This window comes from Bombina bombina, chromosome 1 (genome assembly GCF_027579735.1).
Source record: "Bombina bombina isolate aBomBom1 chromosome 1, aBomBom1.pri, whole genome shotgun sequence".
Taxonomy (NCBI): domain Eukaryota; kingdom Metazoa; phylum Chordata; class Amphibia; order Anura; family Bombinatoridae; genus Bombina; species Bombina bombina.
Window position 1 is genome coordinate 1379210324 of NC_069499.1, and position 19284 is coordinate 1379229607.

General features: G+C 40.4%; 1 protein-coding gene across 1 annotated transcript in view; it reads right to left on the reverse strand.

Annotated features, from left to right (window-relative positions):
• Positions 1 to 19284, reverse strand: part of KCNN3 (potassium calcium-activated channel subfamily N member 3) — a 457853-nt gene that overhangs the window by 193051 nt on the left and 245518 nt on the right. The window contains 1 exon segment of the mRNA XM_053704468.1: positions 4362 to 4780. Within this exon segment, the coding sequence (XP_053560443.1) occupies positions 4362 to 4780 (419 nt within the window).

Sequence of the window (19284 nt, forward strand, 5' to 3'; positions counted from 1 at the left end):
CCAGGACAGAATCTTAATGTCAACGGAATGCAATGGCTCAAACGGAACCTTCTGCAATACCCTAAGGACCAAGTTAAAGCTCCATGGAGGAGCAGACTGTCTAAAGACAGGCCTGATTCTAGACAGAGCCTGAACAAAAGATTGAATGTTAGGGAGCTCAGCGAGCCTCCTATGCAACAAGACGGATAATGCTGATATCTGTACCTTTAAGGAACTGGCGGCAAAACCCTTCTCCAAACCATCTTGGAGAAAGGACAGAATCCTGGATACCTTCACCTTGTGCCATGGATATCCATGCTTCTCACACCAGGACAAGTAGGTCCTCCACACCTTATGGTAGATGCGATGAGTGACTGGCTTCCTTGCCTGAATTAGAGCATCAATCACATTTTCAGAAAAGCCTCTCTTGGCCAAGACTTGGCGTTCAATCTCCATGCAGTCAGCCTCAGAGAATCTAGATTCTGATGTTGAAAAGGGCCCTGTTCCAGCAGATCCCTGCGACAGGGAAACCTCCACAGTGGAGAGGATGACATTCCTACCAGATCCACAAACCACGTCCTCCGCAGCCACGATGGAGCAATCAGAATGGCCAAAGCTCGCTCCTGTTTGATGCGTGCCACTACACGAGATAGAAGTGGTAACGGTGGAAAAATGTAAGTTAGGCTGATCCCCCGAGGTACCGCTAAGGCATCTATCAGCTCTGTCTGGGGATCCCTGGACCTCGACCCGTATAGGGGTAGCTTGCAATTGAGTCTGGATGCCATCAGATAGAAACATAGAAACATAGATATTGACGGCAGATAAGAGCCATAGGCCCAGCAAGTCTGCCCGACCTTACCTAACAGTATAAACTTATCAAGTTCGTAGGATAGCCCTATGCTTGTCCCATGCATTTTTAAAGTCCCCCACAGTGTTTGTTGCTACTACCTCTTGAGGAAGTAAAGAAGTGCTTCCTCAAATTACTTCTGAATCTACTACCCTTTAGCTTGAGCTCATGACCCCTTGTTCTTGAATTTTCCATTTTATGTAAAATACCCACAGCCTCAGTTTTACTAAACCCTTTAATGTACTTGAAAGTTGCTATCATATCACCTCTTTCCCTTCTCTCCTCTAAGCTATACATATTTAGGTCATTGAGATCTATCTCCGGCGTGGCCCATCTGAGACAAATCTCCGCAAACACCTTGGGGTGAAGAGACTATTCCCACGGATGGAAGGATTGTCTGCTGAGAAAGTCTGCTTCCCAGTTGTCTACACCTGGAATGTGAATCGCTGAGAGCGAGCAGCTGTGGGACTCTGCCCACTTCAAGATCTGAGACACCTCCCTCATTGCTAGGGAGCTCCTCGTACCCCCCTGATGGTTGATGTAAGTCACCAACGTAATGTTGTCGTTCAGGAATCTGATGAAGCTGAACGACCCCAGAGGAGGCCATGCCTTCAGAGCATTGTAGAGCGCTTGGAGTTCCAGATTAATTTTTGGAAGGAGAGACTCCTCCCAGGACCATTTTCCTTGTGCCATGCTGGCACCCCAAACAGCCCCCCATCCTGCCAGACTGGCGTCCGTGGTCACAATCTCTCAGGACGGTCTCAAGAAGGATGTCTCCATGGACAGTTGCTCCGGACGGATCCACCAAGAGAGGGAGATCCGAGTCCGAGCATCCATGGATATCTGCTGTGATAGATCTGAATGATCACTGTTGTCTCAACATGCACAATTGAAGAGGTCTGAAATGGCAAATGGGATGACGTCTATGCTTGAAACCATGAGTCCGATCACCTCCATACACTGAGCCACAGAGGGGCTTGAGGAGAACTGAAGGGCAAGACAGGTGGATGCAATCTTCCTGTGTCGATGGTCTGTGAGAAATATTTTCATGGACATAGAGTCTATTATCGTGCCCAGGAACTCCACCCTTCCACCCTGTTGCTGGGAACCAGGGAACTCTTTCCTGAGTTGCTCTTCCATTGGAGCAAAAGAAGAAGAGCCCTCAAATGATCCTCTGCGAGACTGAGCGACGGTGCCTGTCGTCATGAACTGTCCCTCTTGAACTAGGGGTAGGATAGATTCAATTTTGAACGATGGAACACTCAGAAACTTGTTTAAACACTTTAGGTCCAAAATCAGGTGGAACGTGCCCTCCTTCTTTGGAACCACAAAAAGATTGGAATAGTACCCTAGACCCCTTTCTGCATGGGGTACTGGTACGACAATGCCGAGAGAGGCAAGATCTCTCACACAATCTAGAAAGGCCTCTCTTTTCTGGTCTTGAAGACAGGTTTGACAGGAGGAATATGCCCCTGGACGGATGGGATCTGAACCCTATCCTGTAACCCTGGGTGACCACTTCCAGAACCCAAGGGTCCTGAACGTCCTGCAACCAAGCTTCTGAGAAGAGAAATAATCTGCCCCCTACTTGGTCCAGAGACTGGTCGGGGCCGCCTCTTCATGCCGATTTCATCTCTGCGAACTTCTTGCTCTGCTTAGACTTGTTCCAAGATTGAGACGGCTTCCAAGTTCCCTTGGACTGGTCCGTTTTCGTGGCGGGCTGCTGGCGCTGGGCCTTATCCGCACAAAAGGGATGAAAAGTAGATCTCTTAGGCTTAGCCTTCTTATCCTGCGGGAGGAAAGCTCCCTTGCCTCCCGTAACCGTGGATATGATCGAATCCAATCCTGGACCAAACAGAATCTTTCCTTGAAAAGGCAGGGACAACAGCCTCGACTTAGAGGTCATGTCCGCAGACCAAGTAGGGGGCAGATTATCTCTCCGGAACCTCCAGAGTAGCAAGCACCTGCTTCAACAAAAAGCGCAAATTCTCCATCCTACACCTAAAATCAGGCTCCTCCGCAGCCGGAGGTTTAGATGACACGGACTCCGACCCAAAAGGGGCCTCCTCCGAAGATTCGGAGTGGGTGTCGTCATTTTATAATGCCTCTGGGATTTCCATCGGCGTAGACAACCCCGGGGCCGGGCCGCAATGGTACACCCTACGCTTGCGCTTAGCACAACGTGGTAAGGCATGCATCACTTTTGAAACTGCCGATTCCAGTTGGTTTGCAAAGTCTGACGGCCAACGAATCTCTCCCGAAGGAGTAATTGTTGGACCCTGGGGTGCTGCATGTGCAATTGGAGATGAATGCAGGGAACGCACCTCACAGGACAAGGAACCCTCAGAGCTGGACGGCTCAGGCTCAGTAGTACTAGACATCCGTTTACATTTAGATGTTGTAACTTTATCAAGGCATGTGGAACATGAGCAGGCTGATCTACCAGAACCTCCTCACAATAAACACAGGAATGAGACTTTGTTAAAGAGGGAGAACCCTCTAATGCATCAGAGTCCTCCATAGCTTGCGCTTTTATAACAGACTAGATTAACTTATAAATAGGCACCTTTATACCTCCAATGGCTGGGGCACTCACCACCTCCTAGGACCTGGACTACAGAAACCGTTTCGTCTCCTGCACGCTGATCAACAGAGGAAGAGAGATAGGCACACCCGGTCACATGGAATGCCTGGCAGGACCGCCCCTGCACTAAGGAGAAAACGCGCCAAAAAGGACCGCCAGTAACCTGAAGTTCCACACATTGCCAGAGCCTCATCTCACACATAATGCAGCAATGACACAATAAACAATATCATGTATAACCCCCCTGTTCAATAATCCCCTTTCCAGGAATATTAACCCTTGATTCCTTAAAGATAAAAGGTTTCACAAACGATCTTACCAGAATCAACGCCGTGGAACAGGAACACGGCCCTTCAAGTGTGACAGGTTAGTAGCCTCGCTCCTGACATGGACTTGAGTGCAGAAAGCAGGCAACGAAACTCGTCAACGCTGATTGCTTGTGGAGCTGTTAATATCGGGATGGTTTCGCAGAAAGACTCTCCCTGCATCTCCGGACTCTAACTTTTGCCCAGGCTCTCACTGAGAGGCTGACAGGACTACTTAAAACTCCAGTCCCACTGCAAAGAGTACTACCCTCCATAAGAGACTACTCCAAATCCTCTGCACTTCTCTGTCATCCTCCTGTGACGAAAGGCAAAGAATGACTAGGGAATGAGGGAAGTGGGGGAGGTATTTAAGCCTTTGGCTGTGGTGTATTTGCCTCCTCCTGGTGGCCAGGTCCTTAATTCCCAACAGTAATGAATGAAGCTGTGGACTCTCCTCCCCTTTAGATGGAAATGAATACTCATGGATGCTGCTAATAAGATTGTTTGGGTGTTCAAGGTTACAAAGAGTATGTATTGGTTGTCCCACTTCAGAGGTCAGTTCTACACTATGTGGTGCAAAAATATGCAAATATTTTTACTCATGGCAATGATACCATTTCTCTTACACCCCGTGTCATATACTCACCTTTCACACACTCTGACTGTCCAGGCTGCAATAATCCACAGAGATATGCTGAAGACCAGAAGCACCGTTCCAGGACAGATTGTCATTAAAGTTTTCATCACAAATCGTGTGTTAAAGTTTATCTTATTTAGTGCTCCAATACTGCGAGATGAAGCGTCCGTGAAAAGCTTGCTGTGCAAAAGCATAACCCGGGCAATCAAGTAGAGCCTCAGGAACATGGGGATGGAGAGAATGATGTCCACATCAGCCTCCGCTTGGGAAGGTGTGTAGGAGAAGGCCAGTCGAGCGTTCCAGAAGAACTTGTACTCTCCAGGGATGGGGTGGATGGCACAAATCAGCAACTCCAGGCTGATATAGAAGATGCGTTCATATGTCATTGCAATCCTCCAGTCATCTGCTCCATTATCTATTACAAAGAGCTGAGAAAGAGATTAAAAAAGTGGTCAGCACACAAATAAAGTTAATATATACATATATATGCGTGTGTGAAAGGGAATATATGTGATATATTAACACTTAGTTCTTGACAGATTTTTCATTAGGCAAATCAGACAGTTGACAAGGGGTATCTGTGTAGCTAATGCAACTTTAGAAATCACTAATATTGGGCTAGATTACAAGTGGAGCACTAAATATCGTTTGCTCCCTAATGATATTAGCACGTCTCCATTAAATAATACCAGCACATGCCAATATGCACTGGTATTACAAGTAAAGTGCAATGGAAACAAAAGCGCGCTTCCATAGGCTCCAATGGGACCCTCGTTCTGCCTAGTGCAGTTGTTTTTTATTAATTTATTCATTAATCTCTCGTTAATTTTCTGAGTGCTAATTGCTACCATGAGCTTGTGGTAACAATAACCAGCCACTTGTAATGGCTGGTTATATCACACTCCTGCAAACGGGCAAATCTTGGGGTGTCCTAAATTTAAGAGAGTGCGTTCTATATTCTAAGTGAAGATAAATGGCTAATAAGGAAAACTTCCACTGTCTTACTGGTGGAGAGAGACACATTAATAACTTTGTAAAGTTATGCGCCAACAGGATTAAGGTAAGGAGTGCTTTGCACCCAGTAATTCGCCTGCAAGAAATCTACACTAGACCTAATTATTAAATGAATTATTAAATAGACACGAAACATTACTCAAATGCTAGATAGTATGATGCATTTGAAGCAAAGATAATATGCAGATGTATCTTTTAAAATATATTAGTTTATAAATCTAAAATATTTGTGTTAATAAAGCAATAAGTGCCGCCAAGTTGTAACCTAGGTTTTCTTCTCTGCTGAGGCCAAGTAAGGCCAGTTATAAAGGGGTCACTAGACATTTTATAGAATCTTTTAGGGGATGCTGCCAGAAATGGTAATGGCATAGCAAAGCATGTTTATTGCACATCACTCTCCTATTTTAGCACCTAAAGGGATTGTCTTCAAAAAATGTATACATAATATGGCAGTAATGAAATGTTAATGGAATTTTACTTGTGCAAAAATGACAAATGGTGTATTCTAAGAAATGACAGTGTGCCATTTTTGCACTACAATGTCCCTTTAAACAGTAACCAGGAGAGGCAGGCACAGTGGTTTTACTGTAAAACTAACAAGCTCTGAGTCTGAGACCTGTCAATACTGTCAATACAGACTTGCTGATCATTGATGAACAGATTGGACAGAAACACACCTTTACACACATATACCCTTACACCCCCCACCCCCCTACACACACATACCCTCTCTTACACACACATACCCTTACACACACCCTTTCTTACACACACAAACCCCCCCCCACACACACACACCCTCTCTTACACACACAACCCCCCCCACACACACACACAACCCCCCCCCACACACACACACAAACATACCCTCTCTTACACACACACACACTCTCTTACACACACACACTCTCTTACACACACACACACACATATCCTTACATACACACATACATACAGACATACCCTTACACAAACATACACACACATACCCTTACACACACACACACACTCTTACACACACACACACTCTCTTACAAACACACACATATCCTTACACACACACACACTCTCTCTTACACACACACACACTCTCTCTTACACACACACACACACATATCCTTACATACACACATACACACAGACATACCCTTACACAAACATACACACACATACCCTTACACACACACTCTCTTACACACACACACTCTCTCTTACACACACACACACACACAAACCCCCACACACACATACCCTTACACACACCCTCTCTTACACACACAACCCCCACCACACACACCCTTTCTTACACACACACACACACACCCTCTCTTACACACACAACCACCCCCCCACACACAAACAAACCCTTACACACACACATACCCTTACACACACTGTACAACACACACACAACCTTACACATACACTTACATACACACACACTTTACACATCTTTATCCAAACCCCCATGAGCTTTTCTGCTATTATATACATCCCCATGCAGTCTCCCATTCTTACACACATATTTCCTTTACTTACACACAGGTACTCTTACCACCCTTACAAACACCCATCAAGTGCTTACCTACTGTTACCCACACACTCCTCTTCCACATACAGCTGCCCATCCACCACTTGTGCACATCCCCAGGTACTCTCCTACTCTTAACCCCCCCAACAGTCTCCCACCGCTACATACAACTCTTCTGCATGTTTCCATAGACTCTCCTGCCCTTACAGTTGTTCATTTCAAAGAAATATGTACTTTTACAGAGTTTACCTAGTTTTTGAGGATAGCTGAGCCCTAATAAACTAAAATAAATAGTTCTATCATACAAATATCATGCACAGGCCTCTACAAATAACCGATTATGATAATAATAAAATGTGCAGGATGTGGCAGCCATGGGGACAATTTGATGCTACTATTTTTTTACTTTTCAAATTCTATATCTTGGATTGATTGATATCTTATTTCTGGCTGTTTCATTTAGCATTTCTTGGCTGTTTTTATGGCTTTCTGTCAATATTAAAAGTTCTTGCATATGCTCAGTTCACATGTTTAAAAACATGCATCTTTCATTTAATAAAAAGTTTAAAAAAATATGGTTAAAAATTGCACTTTTAAATTACGAATAACTATACTTCTTAAATAAAATCATTTAAATATTGTTATAAGAGATTTAAAAGTGGTTATTATAACATTAATATAAATTATATGAAATTGTTAAAGGGACAGTCAAGTCTCAAAAAAACTTTCATGATTCAAGTAGGGCATGTCATTTTAAACAACTTTCAAATTTACTTTCATCACCAATTTTGCTTTGTTCTCTTGGTATTCTTAGTTGAAAGCTAAATCTAGGAGGTTCATATGCTAATTTCTTAGACCTTGAAGGCCGCCTCTAATCTAAATGCATTTTGATAGTTTTTCACCACTAGAGGGTGTTAGTTTGTGTGTTTCATATAGATAACATTGAGCTCATGCACGTGAATTTACCATGGAGACAGCTTTGATTGGCTAAACTGCAAGTCTGTCAAAAGAACTGAAATAAGGGGGCAGTCTGCTGAGGCTTAGATACCAGGTAATTACAGAGGTAAAACTTGTATAATTATAACTGTGTTGGTTATGCAAAACTGGGGAATTGGAAATTAAGGGATTATCTATCTTTTAAAACAACAAAAATTCTGGTGTTGACTGTCCCTTTAAAGTGATGGTAAGCTCTTCTCTTTTTAAAAATAGATCTGGAATGTTAGTGATATTTTAGCACGCATGGGGTTTTGCTTGCAAACAATTTACTTTCAAATTGTAATACTTGCTGTGACAATAGCACCTCTTATCTGTACTATTTTTCCAGGGACTAGCAACACAACTCAGTCTTTAAAAGTCACAGAAGTCTCTATTTAGTTGAAATATTTTTTATTAAGGATTCACAACATATACAGCGTGACATTACAGTGTGAAAATTTACATTAAAATATATTCCCATATTCAGGAAAAGAAAAAGATGTCCATCACACTGATCCTTTCAGTTTTTCCAGTTTCCTGCCCCCCCTCCTCCCCCCTCTTAATCTCCCTTCTAAACAATAAACTTCTAACCTAAGTAAAAGTTTGAACTATGAACCTTACCCATCGAGCAGTGTCGCTACTTTTAAAATGCCTTATATAGATCTTCTCCAACTTTAAGTAATTTTCCATGCCTCTTGTTTTATGTGACCCCACAGGACAATACTGATTATCTAGGTGAGTACCTGGCGACACTATCTATTCTTGCCTACCTAGGATCCAGTGGATCCATATATTTTGAAAGCTTTCCGAAGTTCCCTGCTGCCAAGCTGCCGATTCAGACATAGTATATATGTCTTCAATTTTATCAAGTACTTCCTTCCATTCCGGTGCTCCCACCTTCCACTTCCTGGCTATACATATTCTAGTTGCTGTGCACATTATGTTAACCCATTTATTAGTTGCAGAATTTAACAGTTCTATAGGAGTATGCAGCAGAGCCTTCGAGGCTGAAAGTGTAAATGAGTCATCTAGTATTCTTTTTATCAGTTGTGTTAGTTTATCCCATATGTGTTGTATTCTTGGGCAACCCCACCACATATGGAAATATGTACCTATCTCCGAACATCCTCGATAGCATAATCTATTACTTTGCAAAACCTAGTGTGAAGTTTTCAGAGGTGTAAGGTACCATCTATATGCCGTTTTTATTGAATTTTCAATAAGATCTGCCCCTATTAAGCTTTTGCTTATTGATGAAAAGATTTGTCTCCACTCGTCCTCATTGTAGGTTATATTTAGATCCTGTTCCCATCTGTTGTGTAGCACCGGTTTTGTTTTGTTTCTTGCCTCTTGAATAGCCAGATACAGTCTCGTGATCATTTTTTTGTTTCTCCCTGGAGCCAATATAATTTGTTCTAGAGTGGTGTTTGTAAAGGATGAAATACCCTGTCTGTATTTATTTATTTATAGCGTGTGATAATTGAAGGTATAAGAACAAGTGTAGTGTGTTCGACAGAAGTCTCTATTTAAAGGGACAGTCTACTTGAAAAATGTTATTATTTAAAAAGATATATAATCCCTTTGTTACCCATTCCCTAGTTTTGCATAACCGACACTTTTTACCTCTGTGATTACCTTGTATCTAAGCCTCTGCAGACTGCCCCCTTATCTAAGTTCTTTTGACAGATTTGCATTTTAGCCCATCAGTGCTGAAAGCAAATTTAATGATAAAAGTAGATTGGAAAGTTGTTTAAAATAGCTTGCCCTATCTGAATCATGAAAGTTTAATTTTGACTTGACTGTCCCTTTAAACAGGTCTTTTACAAAAGGCAATAAAGCTTGCATAAACAAAAATAAATCCTCGCTCTTTTGAGCAATAACTTTCACAGAAAAACAAAAAATAGGCTAGCTAATCCATGGCCAACAATTTAAAAACAAAATAATTATTTGTACACATTTCCTCACTCAGGAAAAACCATGCAGTTTCACGCTCTGCCTTCTACTTGTGTGTCTCTCCCTCTCTGAGCTAGAGGCATTTTTATTGGCAGCCTCTGCTAATCAACACTCTCAGGTGACGATAGTTTGAAGGTTTCATTAAACTCCTGGCCTGGATTCCCAACCCGGTGTGCTGCATATAAAATGTGGAGTGGAGCACTGACCCACACTGCTCACAAAAATGCTCCACCCCAGGGACCCAAAATCCTACTAGCCATTTGTAATAGCTTCTAAAAATGAACACAAATTAAATCTTTCTACCTGGGGTTATAATACCAGATATCTGCTCTGCAGCACTAATGGAGAAAAATAAATGCCATCCATGATGACACCCTGCACTCTTTTACAGTGCATTAAACCACCCTCATTAAAAGTGTATTTTGCTCAACTTCGGCTTTTTGCGCATGTCGTGTATTATGCGTATTACAAGATTAAAGTTAAACATTTTTGCTCTTGTGCTAACCTGATGTGCACAAAAAGATGAAGTTACAATACTGTGTTAACGCATTCTACTGTAGACTTCAATGGATCTGATCATATTTTCATAAAATATATATCTAAAATTATATCTATAGATGATTATATATAGGTATAGATATATACAAATATATATAAGAATATCTATTTATAAATACTTAGAACATATTCCCCTATGTGAAGAACATTGGAATGTGAACTATTTACCCTAAAAACACAAAAACTTTAATAAATATAAATATTACATAAATATAATTTTTCATGTTTTCAGCTACTTGACCTCAAAGGGGTCCAATGTACTAATATATATGTCCACATATGTAGACATATCTGATTATGGGTTTATATGTATATGTATGTCTTAAAATACATATTTACACACACACACATATATATATATATATATATATATATATATATATATATATATACACACACATACATATATATATATATATATATATATATATAGAAATCACAGAAATTAGGAGCGCACTCGCCGGGTCTTAAACAAGATATTATTTATTCATACAGTGACGTTTCGGGGTGGTTAGCCCCGTCCTCAGACCATTACATAAGTTAAGATACAATGAAAACATTTATACATTACCCTCCACCATCACCACGTACTACCGGAAGTGCCGCCGGCGTCCTGCAGAGCTCAGTGCGCAGGTCCGCCGGTTGCCCTAGCAACCAAAGTACACAACCCTGAAACGGAACAAGAGTGATTAAACACATAAATACTGCATACCTGCCATAAGAATTATTGTGCTATCTATTATTCTGTAGGAGGATTGGCTTAGGTTATGAGTTACTTACTGTTTATATCTTTAGTATATACCACCATGTAAACATGTACCCGGTTGTCAAGACAACCGTTGTTATGGCACTAAATCGGATGTAGACAACTTTTTATACAACTAGTTCTAACTAATCTATAGGCAACTCCCCATATATAGATACTCCCTTAAGCTATAAACATTAATTCATGTGGGACTATACTAGGGCTAAGACTATAGTGAAGTATCAACGTTGTATTTTTATTTAGCACTTAAAACATACACCATAGTTGTATCTAGATCACCTTATAAGAAACAATGCCAATCCAATTGTGTATTTAACACCTTGGGGGATAAGGCCCCCAAGTTGTAAATCCACCTGGATTCTTTTTGCAACAGAAGATTGGCTCTGTCACCACCCCTGCTGAGTTTAGGTACGTGATCAATGATCACATATCTCAGATCACTAACCGCATGGCCACTCATCGCGAAATGCCTGGCAACTGGCTGCTCAGATTCTTTCTCTCAAATAGTTAGCCTAATGGCAGCACGATGGTTGGCCATGCGGATACGGAGGGTGTCAATAGTCTTGCCCACATAAAAAAGACCACATGGGCAGTGCAAGAGATAAATGATGTATTCTGTAGTACACGTTACTCTATATCTGATTGTGTACTTTCTATTGGTATGGGGATGTGTAAACGTCTTGGTGTTGCTCATGCCACTGCACGTAGTGCAGCCAAGACATCTGTAACAGCCCACTTTTGGAGATTGAAGCCAAGTTGTCTTCTTATAGCTGTCCACAGGATAATAAGATACGATTCTTTCGTCGCTATATTGACGATTTGTTCTTGATCTGGGATGGCACAGAAAATGAACTTTCCGATTGGTTCCAACAATTGAACCAGGTCTTACCAAATCTTCAATTCAAAATGGAGTACAATAAAACTACAGTGGATTTCCTGGATTTACGAATCTCAATCCAGGGGTATGTATTGGTTACCACCCTCTTCCGAAAGACTACGGATAGGAACTCATTATTACAAGCCACTAGCTGCCACCCAGCTGGCCTAAAGCTGCCTATTTCACAATTTAAGAGGGTAGTTCGCAATAATAGTGATCCCGATAAGGCCAAAGAACAACTATTGGAGATGAAAGAAAGATTTCTACAAAGAGGGTATCGACGAGCTCATATTGATCAACATCTTTCAAAATTCTGGAATATGAAGCAAGATGAAGCCCTATGTACAAGAGAACCCCTGGAGACAGAAAATCGTCTGACCTATCTAACTACATATACCGCTGACAAGAAGGGAATACCCGGAGTTGTAAGAGACCAATGGGATATAGTGACAAGTGATCCAACACTGCCATTTACTACTATGGGACCCCCAAGAGTGACCTACAGACGAGCAAGATCACTAAGGGACTCTCTAGTTAAAGTAGATCCTGTGGACAGCTATAAGAAGACAACTTGGCTTCAATCTCCAAAAGTGGGCTGTTACAGATGTCTTGGCTGCACTACGTGCAGTGGCTTGAGCAACACCAAGACGTTTACACATCCCCATACCAATAGAAAGTACACAATCAGATATAGAGTAACGTGTACTACAGAATACATCATTTATCTCTTGCACTGCCCATGTGGTCTTTTTTATGTGGGCAAGACTATTGACACCCTCCGTATCCGCATGGCCAACCATCGTGCTGCCATTAGGCTAGCTATTCGAGAGAAAGAATCTGAGCAGCCAGTTGCCAGGCATTTCGCGATGAGTGGCCATGCGGTTAGTGATCTGAGATATGTGATCATTGATCACGTACCCAAACTCAGTAGGGGTGGTGACAGAGCCAATCTTCTGTTGCAAAAAGAATCCAGGTGGATTTACAACTTGGGGACCTTATCCCCCAAGGGGTTAAATACACAATTGGATTGGTATTGTTTCTTATAAGGTGATCTAGATACAACTATGGTGTATGTTTTAAGTGCTAAATAAAAATACAACGTTGATACTTCACTATAGTCTTAGCCCTAGTATAGTCCCACATGAATTAATGTTTATAGCTTAAGGGAGTATCTATATATGGGGAGTTGTCTATAGATTAGTTAGAACTAGTTGTATAAAAAGTTGGCAAATGATCATGTTGGGTTAATATTTACTGTTTTAACAAACATAGACGATCTGTGTCTACATCCGATTTAGTGCCATTACAACGGTTGTCTTGACAACTGGGTACATGTTTACATGGTGGTATATACTAAAGATATAAACTGTAAGTAACTCATAACCTAAACCAATCCTCCTACAGAATAATAGATAGCACAATAATTCTTATGGCAGGTATGCAGTATTTATGTGTTTAATCACTCTTGTTCCGTTTCAGGGTTGTGTACTTTGGTTGCTAGGGCAACCGGTGGACCTGCGCACTGAGCTCTGCAGGACGCCGGCGGCACTTCCGGTAGTACGTGGTGATGGTGGAGGGTAATGTATAAATGTTTTCATTGTATTTTAACTTATGTAATGGTCTGAGGACGGGGCTAACCACCCCGAAACGTCACTGTATGAATAAATAATATCTTGTTTAAGACCCGGCGAGTGCGCTCCTAATTTCTGTGATTTCTATGCATTTGATTGAATGCACCCCGGGCAGCTTTAATCCCTGAAAGTGTGTGCAGTGCCCTACGGACATTGAGTATATATATATATATATATATATATATATATATATATCAGTGACGTGCAGTGAGGTCAGAGGCTGGTGAGGCACTAGATATGATACACCGAAGAAACACATGTACAGAGGGCCGCAAGTACCCCCAACAGGGCAGGTTTAAATGATAGCTGAACCAGTGCACAGGTGACATAATTAGGTGATGGGTGAGAGCAAGTTAGTAACCACTGAGTTACTGATCAGCTGATTACTTCACCTGTGCACTGATTCAGCTATAATGAAAACCTGGCCTGTTGGGGGTACTTGAGGACCATTGTTGAGAAACACTGCACTAAAGCACCAGCTCATCGGAAATGTATTGATTACCTGGAGAATAAAGCACACATACTCTGATCACGGACACCCACACACACTCTGCTCACATACACACTCACACAAATCTGTGGCACAGTGCCAGTTACTAAGCAATTAGAATGATTCACAATCTCTTCTCTACTCACTACTGTATTGTAAAAATAGAAATAATTTACCATACAAGTTTTATACAAAGGACAAGTTATCAATACTGCCAACACAGCTGCTGCAATATGGTGTTCAAGAAACGCACATGCACATCCCACTTAGGTAGGTTCTTCAACAAAGGACACCAAAGGATACCAAAAGAATGAAGTACATAATAATAAAAGTAAAATAGAAAGTTTATTATTTTTTTGTGTGCAATTTCTATCTGAATGATGGAAATGTAATTATGACTTTCATGTTCCTTTTAAAAACTAATTTGATTTGCTGACATGGGGCCAGTAACAGTTGATGCTAATTCTCAAAATATAAATAACTAGAAAAGTCTATTAAAATAGCATGTTCTACCTCAATCATGAAAGTTTAATTTTAAATGTCTCCCTTTGACTATGTGTTTAACCAGTTACTTTACTGTGTCATTATTTTTAAAAACATTTAACTGCAATAATTACATATATTTTTTAAATGACTCATTATCTCCTTTTTATTAATATAAACTTGTATAAAAGCAGCACATATTAAAAACACAATGCAACAACTTTCAATTGATTTGTGAATTACAAGTTAACAGCAGTCTTTAAATAAATGGAGATACAGAGAAAAATGAAAATAGATACTGCATCCTCTGACTGAACAGACATAGCATATATGGAGTTTGTACGTAATTAAATAAAATAACCATGAAAAAGGGATAATTTAAATAATGTGGACACTGCACACTTAACTTCAAACTCTGGGTTTTAAATCATGGATTTAAATTTGAATTGACTCTTTGACTTCCTGTCAGTATTAGGTTATGCTCACTTTCTGTCGCCCCCCCCCCCCTGTTAATGAGCTGTATCTGAACACAATTTGTGAATCACAAGAGATGTAGAATACTACTTTACTCTTCTGCTTGGTATCATCTGTTCTTAGGTTACCTCAGCTTCCAGTTGTGTCACATGACTCTGCTCCTTCTGATTAATCTATATATCCTTCACTTGCTAGGAGGCATCAAGAGGGGTGCCTCCTATTTGTCCCAATTTTTGCTGCTAATATATTGACAGAACACAGGTGGCGCTGCAGCACAGCTTTTCCTTTGACCCATGTACTACAATGGAGAGAAGGGTTTCTGTACCTGCCTCTCCATAGCATTACATGGGGGGGAAATATTATTTTTTTTCTCTTTGTTTTAATTAAAAATTAATTAAGTTTTGGCCACATATGGCAGGGTAGGCACTGCCTCCCCTGCCTCCTATGAGTGCACGTCCCTGATATATATATACATATATACATACACACATATATAAACATATTTAGACATGTATATGTATGTATCAATATGTTAAAGCTCTTTGCAGACCTTTTTTTCTGACACCTGGGCCCTTATATCTTTGAGCACTTATAACTTTTTGTGCAATTTTGTTTCGAATAATTTTTATTAGATAAGTGTAACTGTACTTTTTAATGTAATTTTGATGTCTTTTGTGCAACTTTTTATTTTATTTATGCATAGCAGTTAACCAGAGCTCTGAGTTTGCGCTATCATGACGCACGTTAAATTCAATATAGAGCGTATGGAATCATCATATCTAAGACTTCCATGCATAAGGCTATCGATTGGAGAGAGACTTAAGTCTCACACATGTTAGCTGTAACTTTGATCTCCTTTGATCTGTCAAGGAAAGACTCCTTGTTATGGAGTATATAATTACTGGAGAAAGATAACTCTTTGGAATGTTGATTCTCCAGCCATGATTGCGAAGAAACAACAAAAGCTTGTTGGAATGAGATACTGCGAAATGTAAAGATGGAACCTGTACCAAGAAATCATTCATGTATGGTCCATCGAAATAACCTGAGCTCTTATTACAGACAAAAAGTTCTCAGAACTTTGTAAAAGTTCTGGGAATAGTAGCCATACAATATGGGTTAGGCAAAACTTAGAAACTAGTGATGGTGCTTATGGATAGCAATATGAAGGAAAGTATCCTTCAAGTCTATCATGGACCTTTTTGGGAATGATGAAAAGGTTTTAGTAAAACCACTGGCCTTGTTCTGAAAACAGTACTGTAACTATTACTCCCATGAGTTCTAGAACCTGAATATAATGAAAAAAGGTTTGAACCTTGACAGGGTCCTTTGGGACATGGGACAGAGAAAACCTTCACTTGGGAGGCCTTGATCTGAAACCAATTCTGTACCCTTGAGAAATAAAATATGTTTAGCACCTAAGGATCCTGCACAGATTGCAACCAGACCTTTTGAAAAAGGTATAGAAGAGAATCTGGATCAAGGGTTACACCTTCATGTAGACTAGGTAGAGGAAAAAGGCTGTTTGGACTGCTTAGCCTTATTCCAATTGGGGTTATACTTCCAGAAAGATCTGGAAAAATCCTGTTATTGTGAAAAGTAGGATGATCTTTGGTTCCTTGATTGCCAGAAGGAAGGCAACAACTGTTAGCTCTGTTATTTCTTTAGATTTCCTGTCCTGAGAGAGAAAGTTCCATTTACCTCCTGCCACAGCAGAGATAATAGCAACTAAACCTGTTCCAAATAAAATCTTTACTCAGAAAGGAAGATATGATAGGTTAGATTTTGAAACCATGTCAGCTAACTATGAAATAAGCCACAATGCTCTTCTGGTAAAAACGATAATGTCATATTTTTGGCACTGATTCTAATAATGCCTACAATAGCATCACAGATGATAACATTTGCTGACCTAAAAAGTTCCAAACGACGTGGAAAATCTTCATTAATATAATCATCTGAAATCTGATCAGATAACTTATCATATCAAAGAGTAGAAACTGTAGCCACACAAGTAATACTTATTGCTGGCTTAAACAAAAAAATTTAAACCCTGAAGAAAATCCTTTCCATGGAAAGACTCCTATTACTTTAAAGGAAGTATTATCCTCCAAAGAAAGAGTAGTTTTTTTAAGGTGCCATCCACCTTTAGGATCAGCAGATGACAAAGGATACATCCTTTTAAAAGCAGAAGATGGGTAAAAGTCAGATCGAGCTTTGACTACTTTTTGTAATAGTAATATCAGTTATCACATCTGGAACAGAAAACCTCTGGAGTCTTCACAGAAAGTTTGAAATTAATTCCAAAATCTTAGAGACTTGTACTCTTAAAATACATAATACTCCTTTAAAAGAGTTTGGAGATATTCAAGCTTGAACATAAAAGAGAATGTTTCTGTATCCTGATCAGTCAGAAAGTACTTCACCTTCAGAAGACGGATGTGAGGTGTTAGTGTCTGAGTCTGAAATGAACTGTTTAGCAGATCTGATATTTAGTGAATCAGAATGGCTAGGTAACTCAACTGTAGGCTGTTTTTCAGAGACTCTTTACTTGGAGAAGGCATAGCCGCCAGCATCTCAGAAACAGTAGAGAGGACAAAAGACAGGAGAGTGACATCGCTACCTGCTGGGAACCTTTGTCTAGGAGAGCTGAATGCTGAGTCAGCCGAGCGGCTCAGAAGTCTCGGCCTGCCCAATTAGCACTATTGTGTGCTTTACCGCATGTCAGTGGTATTCTTATACTTATAAGCTGTATTTGTCATCTGATGAAACTGCACTTAGTGGCGCCTCTGTTTGTCTCCTTTCCTAGGATTCTCATCGGTATAATTCAAGACAGAAAATTAACAGTCAGAAGTTACCACAATAAATACACAATAGTATATTCCTTTAAAGAGACTTTGAAATATAATAAGACATGGACTTAAGATAGTAAAGTCTGTGAATAAAGAGGGGAATCATACATCAAAAAAGGACTCAGTAGTGCTAGAAAAAAATAATAACGATGAATGTGGTGAGTTACGTCACTTTACAACAGCTACTATCAGGTAGGTATGAGCGATGGACCAGCCTTTACATGGAATACGCTAAAGCAATTTCAAATGCTGCAACGTCTGTTGACCAAATCAGTCCCCCCACTGCTGTCCAAGCGTTTACCGGTATATATATGGATCCAAGATGCACGGGTACCTTGTACCTCATTCGAGTGCTCGTCCTTCTGCCGGCTCTACTGCTTGGCGTCCTCGTGGGTCTGGGTATGAACAGCGTCTCTCCACTTTCGGCAAGCGTCGGTTCCTATTGGCTGGTTCTGATGTCGATCTGCAGGAACCAATCCGTAATACCAATCGAGCTGAGGATTCACCTGTAGCTGTTGGATTAAAACACACACCTCTCCCCACAGCGCGATCATCCAGGAATCACTGGCAATGGCATAAGGAAAAAATTTAGCAATCCTGGAGATAGTGAATAAAAGTCTTTATTTAAACAAATGGTGTTTAAAAGCGAAAGGCACACACAGATAAAAGCAAACCAGGTGTGGCACTGTCTGGCTTACGCGTTTCGGCTTGGAGCCGTAGTCATAGCCTATAGTGCTATGTGTCACACCTATAATATATCCATACCTAAAATCTGATTGGTTAAGAAATAAAAAAGACACACCTGTTGCTTAACTACTCTATACAATGCTGCAAAGTACACAGACCTCCTGTGAAATTCAGGCACTAAACTAGCATACTACTATACAAAGTCTGGTAAAGTGAAAAGTGAAGTGAACGGATAGAATACACACGATATGGTCAATATAAATGATGTTTCTAATGTGCTGAAAATTAAGCCTACAATATACATGGGAATCAACAATAAAATACAATATATTCAAAGTATTGAGAAAGCAAAAAGCAGAGAAGCAAAAGATAGGAGTAAATACATCCTATATACCTTGACCCTAATTATAATTCAAAATGAACTCAACGTCATACTGGAAGGTGAACTTGTTAGATCACTCTCGGAATGCTGAAGGAGGGGCAATTGCTTAAACTAAATGCTGAATATATAGTCTAAAGAAAATCTATACTAATAATTCAATGTGTTATGTACTACTGTATGCATAAAAGTATGTATATATAAAGCTTAATCCAAAAGATACATGTGTTTAGCAAGATAATACCAGAGGGATTACCACAGA